Raw genomic sequence first — 4,887 nt, 5'->3', positions numbered from 1 at the left:
AAAGCGTCTGCTAAATGACTAAATAAATAAATAAATAAAATAAAAATAATACCATGTATCCTCATCTCCAGATATCCGCGGACCCTGCTGACCAGGTCGGGTGGAGGTCTCTCCATGTTGCCTTCGGCAGCGCCTGCCTCGTGACCTCTGACCTCCATCAACAGCAGCTCGTTGAGCATGACTTGACGCAGCTTAGGAGAAAACTCTGTCACCAGCTCGAGGCACGCCGTGAACAGCTGACGAGCGTGTGCAAAATCCTGCAGCAGCCAGAGAGAAAAAAAGTGGCTCAAACTACAAACTAAAAGAAAACGGACATTTGAAACTACAAATATAAGCCTCGGTGTAATCTTTAATTCAAAACATTTAATTTCATAGAAATAAATGTTTCTAAGAAATATTTCCCAGAAATAAATCCCAGCTAAATTAAATTAAACTACCTCGGTTTTCAAAATTAATTACAAAAATGTGGCACCCAGAATCACATGAATACAAACGATAAAATTATTTTTATAAAACAGATAGTTCCAGTCCTTGATTCTGATTGGTTTGAAGCTGTTGTATATTACTCTACAAACATACACCTTTGTTTACTTCTGTGTGTTGCTCGGCAACCACTTTGTTGGAACCACAACTGTTTCTGAGGAACTACATTGTTTGGTGGAAGAATACTGTTTTTATTAATACCTTTACACTTTATTTGCTCTGTTTTATTTTGTGAAACCTTACTACGTATATGGAATAACTGTTTTATAAAAGCAATAAGCCCCATGAAGCCGTGGTTTACAGTGAATTTATAACAGCTAACTCCGCTTCACGTCGTGCCTAACAACGCCCCTTAGCTGTTATAAATTCACTGTAAACCACTTGGGGCTTATTGCTTTAATTTGATTCTTTATTTATTCTTTGGTTTGTTTTGGACTTAAAGGGGTCATGAAATGGAGAATCAAAATGTTCTTGTTATTTACACATATCAGAGGTTACAATAAAAACATACTGCAAGCTTCAGAACTCAAAACTAACTCAGAAGTTTAAAATATGATCTATTATTTTCTGGCCTTCTGAAACACCTGGATTTGAAATCGGTAGAATCGTGACATGAGTCCATACAGCAGTGCCAAACATTTTACCCTCTGATGTGATGCAGCTAACTTCATTTATTTTTAATCTTATAGTGAGTTTGTAATAAACCAGCGTTTTAATGCTATTAAAATAGCGAGGGCTATCTTTACTAACAGCCAGTGCAAACCGTCTTTCAGCATTCACAAAAACTACAGTCAGAATTGACTAAAGACCAGCAGTGTATTAATATGCACTAAAGACACATTAGCTATGAAAAGCTGTGGACAGTTATTTTTGCAGTCTACCTTACTGCATATGCATTTATAGCAGTTTCACTTTCAAATACAAAATTAATGGGATGAGAGTATTTAGATGAATTATGCAAGGTGATTTACTAAAGTTTGCAGTAGTCAGTTTACTGGTATTTGTGCCATTATTTAACACCTCAAAAAGCATGCCTTAACCCCTTCTGCACCTGTGTTGTTTACAAAATGGCGTATTTCAGGGCTTTTGCAGAAAGCAGCATTCAGAATAATTATGCAAGGTGATTTACTAAAGTTTGCAGTAGTCAGTTTACTGGTATTTGTGCCATTATTTAACACCTCAAAAAGCATGCCTTAACCCCTTCTGCACCTGTGTTGTTTACAAAATGTTTATTTCAGGGCTTTTGCAGAAAGCAGCATTCAGAATCATGTAAATGTGAACAGCATTTTCCTTACACAGTTACGTGAAAGCGGTTTAACACATTTGGGTTTCTGTAGCAGGATGCATCTTTAGTGGGCTTGTAAATGCATATTCTTACAGATTACGCAAAGGTGTAGAGAAAGCTATTCACTGATCTAGTCGACTGTGTTACAGGCTTAAGAGCACATTACTACAATAGTGCATATCAACATGAATATTGCTTCTGTGTCTTAAACAGCTGTCTTTCCAAAACTGTCTTTCTGGTGTGCATGTAAACATACTGAATGCTGTGGAAGTGAGACTTGTTCAGATACACACCTTTATACTGATACAGTGCAGACCCTTGGCCATAAGGATGTACACCAGGTCTCGTGTCAAGTTGTCTTTTATTGCTAGTATGACGTTCACATAGTCAACAGGAACCTCCCACTACAACAAAAAAATACAGTTGCAAGAATGAAAAAAGAAGTCAATGTCAACAACTATAATTTATTATTTTTATAAATTTTAACTTTCATGACAAGCATTTTTTTGTCATGAATTGATATTGCAAATCGCTAAAATAAATTCACAAGCTCTTATTCAATTTGCTGCAAAACAAAATTGTGTATAAGAAACACTGATCCAGTTTGTTACTCGATCAGCACTATTTAAAGACAGAAGACTAGATTATCTACCTTTTATGTTCTGAAATGAGGCATAAGAGCAGCCTTAAAAACATCACGTGGTCTTTCCTGACCTTACTGTTAACCCTCCAGAAGGGTCGCTCGGCCATCCCCTGCAGCTCAATGAGGATTTGTCGGATGTGTAGAGGATCCAGTGACAGAATGAGCTGCTGTTCAAGCTGACTGATATTCACACTGGCAGACGCTGGTGAGAACAAAACACAAACAACAGCAAGCACAGCTCTTCAGATGATAAAATTAAGAATTTCATATGGTCATGATTAAATGTCTGCCCATCAGATGTACCAGGTATATCGTAGAATGAAGGCAGTGGTTTGGCACTGAGGTTGACTGTGGCTGAGCTCTTCCTCATCTGCTCCATCAGGATCTTCTTCTCCTCATCTTGAAGGAGTTCCATGAAGAGTTTGTGAGAAGACACCATGAAGGCCAGAGAAACATCTTCCAGCCTGTTACAAACTGACCTACAATGAAAACAAGCAAATTAACAGCTATATGTCATAGAATATTTGTAGTATTTTCACACAATGATACAATTTAAAATAAAATACAATAGCAAATACAAGACGACGTTTAAAATGGTAAACAGTTACAAGACCTAGATTATACATCATCTAAAATCCGATGACGATTAAGATTTAAAAAAAAAAAAAAAAAAAGAGTTCCTGTTAATGCAAACTGCCTGCAGCATTTCCCCACACCCATGTCAGTATATTATTATGGTAGAATTCACTTCAAACAAATCCACCTTTGAAAAGCATGTAAAAGCAAAAAATAAATAAATAAAAATAGAAAAAGACATACTGTATGAACCCGATTAGTCAAAAGTCTAGCAAGGTGAAAATAGTTCTTAAAACTGCAAGGGTGCTCACTTGATAAAAAGAGCCATTTTCCTCTTGCATGTTTCCGACCTGTGCTCCTTATCCATTGACCTTGCGCACACCTGGAGTCATGTGAGAGAGAGCAGTAAAACAGCCCTTTATTTCAACAGAAGACCATGTGAGCTAGATCCGTTTAGTAAAAGAATAGAGTGTGTAATGTGTATGATTCAGTGACGCAGCAGGGTTTATACCTCCAGCAGAAAACTGATGGTGTTTTTGCTGGGTTTGAGGAGCAGCTGATGGAAGGACACACCGAGGACGCCACCCTCCAGTGCATCTCTCACTGCGTTACACACACACAGTTTATGACACACTTCCTCCAGAGCCCCGTCCCTGTCATTTAAAACACACAGACACACATATATTAAAGGAATATACAACTAGATCTATGGACAGCATGTGTGGCATGCCACTAACCACATGTTGGCTGACCTCTCTATTTGTGAAAGAAAAAAATAATTATAGCCACTTCTAATGGAATTCTACGAGGAAGTTTATAAGAAAAATATACAGCTTTGATTCCATCAATTCTGTAAGAATTTTGTAGAAGGAAAACGATTTCGTATCTACTTATTCTATTCATCAGTGTTAGAACCATTAAAGAAGAAACTGCATCTTCGTATTTCCTTTCTGGCTTAAAAAGGGATGGGCGCAAGAGTACACAGGTCTTTTATACTGTACCGTCAAATGCTGTGATTTGCATGGTTGCCCTTTGCTTGCTAGGCTTTCATTGAGGTCACAAGAAAGTTAAGCTGCGATCACAAGAAAACAACTTATGTAGTGATCACGAGGAAAAATAAAGAAAAATAATAATAATAATCCATCGCCTCTTTGGGCTTCCATGGAAAACACATTCTATACTGAGGAACGAGTCTCTGAACATTTCTGTGGTAAAAGACAGCATGTATAAGATGCTGTACAGAGAGTCATTTTGAACCCTGAATACACATATAATTGTCCATTAAGCATCTAAACAGCATCTCACCCTTGTTGAAGCTTGTGCAACAGCTCTAGCTGAATTGAATGTCTGAAGCTGTTGGGTAGAATGAATGTAATGTTGTCTCTGATGAAGGCCTCGATCAATGCCTACAGCATAAAGACAAAAAACAGAGACAGTAAAGGTTACTGTTATACAAATTCAAATTCAGGGTATATACAGGAATCATGGAGTTAAATTTAATACCTTTTAAGACCTTTTTTAAGACTCTTTCCATACATTCTAAGACCTCGTCGCCACTCCAAGTTTTAACCGGTTACATAGGCAACACTTTAACTTACATTTACAATATATTGATTGTAAGATAGCACAACTAAACAGACTTACTTTGTGATAACTCCTTATAAATACAACATAAAGCCCTGAATGGTTTAGCTCCTCAGTACTTGAGCGAGCTCATATTGCATTATAGTCCTCCACGTCCGCTGCGATTTCAAAACTCTGGTCATTTGATAATACCTAGAATATCAAAAATCAACTGCAAGCGCTAGATAATTTTCCTATTTAGCGCACAAACTCTGGAACAATTTACCTAGCGCTGTTCGGGAGGCAGACACACTCTGTCAGTTTAAATCTAGATTAA

At 37.4% G+C, this 4,887-nt stretch overlaps 1 protein-coding gene across 3 annotated transcripts in view; it reads right to left on the bottom strand.

The window, feature by feature from the left end:
• The window catches only part of LOC107670690 (integrator complex subunit 8), a 20,475-nt gene that overhangs the window by 6,600 nt on the left and 8,988 nt on the right, over positions 1–4,887 (bottom strand). For 2 of the 3 annotated variants that reach the window (XM_016463375.1, XM_016463376.1), the window contains exons 10-16: positions 4,293–4,393; positions 3,499–3,640; positions 3,299–3,369; positions 2,715–2,893; positions 2,483–2,613; positions 2,062–2,172; positions 53–257 (exon numbers count right to left, since the gene is read on the bottom strand). In XM_016463375.1, coding sequence (XP_016318861.1) covers positions 53–257; positions 2,062–2,172; positions 2,483–2,613; positions 2,715–2,893; positions 3,299–3,369; positions 3,499–3,640; positions 4,293–4,393 — 940 coding nt within the window. The remainder of the gene's footprint in view (positions 1–52; positions 258–2,061; positions 2,173–2,482; positions 2,614–2,714; positions 2,894–3,298; positions 3,370–3,498; positions 3,641–4,292; positions 4,394–4,887) is intronic. The other variant, XM_016463374.1, reaches the window with a different exon arrangement.

The sequence above is a fragment of the Sinocyclocheilus anshuiensis genome, unplaced genomic scaffold, assembly GCF_001515605.1.
Source record: "Sinocyclocheilus anshuiensis isolate Anshui unplaced genomic scaffold, SAMN03320099.WGS_v1.1 scaffold1342, whole genome shotgun sequence".
Classification (NCBI taxonomy): domain Eukaryota; kingdom Metazoa; phylum Chordata; class Actinopteri; order Cypriniformes; family Cyprinidae; genus Sinocyclocheilus; species Sinocyclocheilus anshuiensis.
Note: the sequence above shows the minus strand (reverse complement) of the source record. Positions and strands in the feature narration are given on the sequence as shown.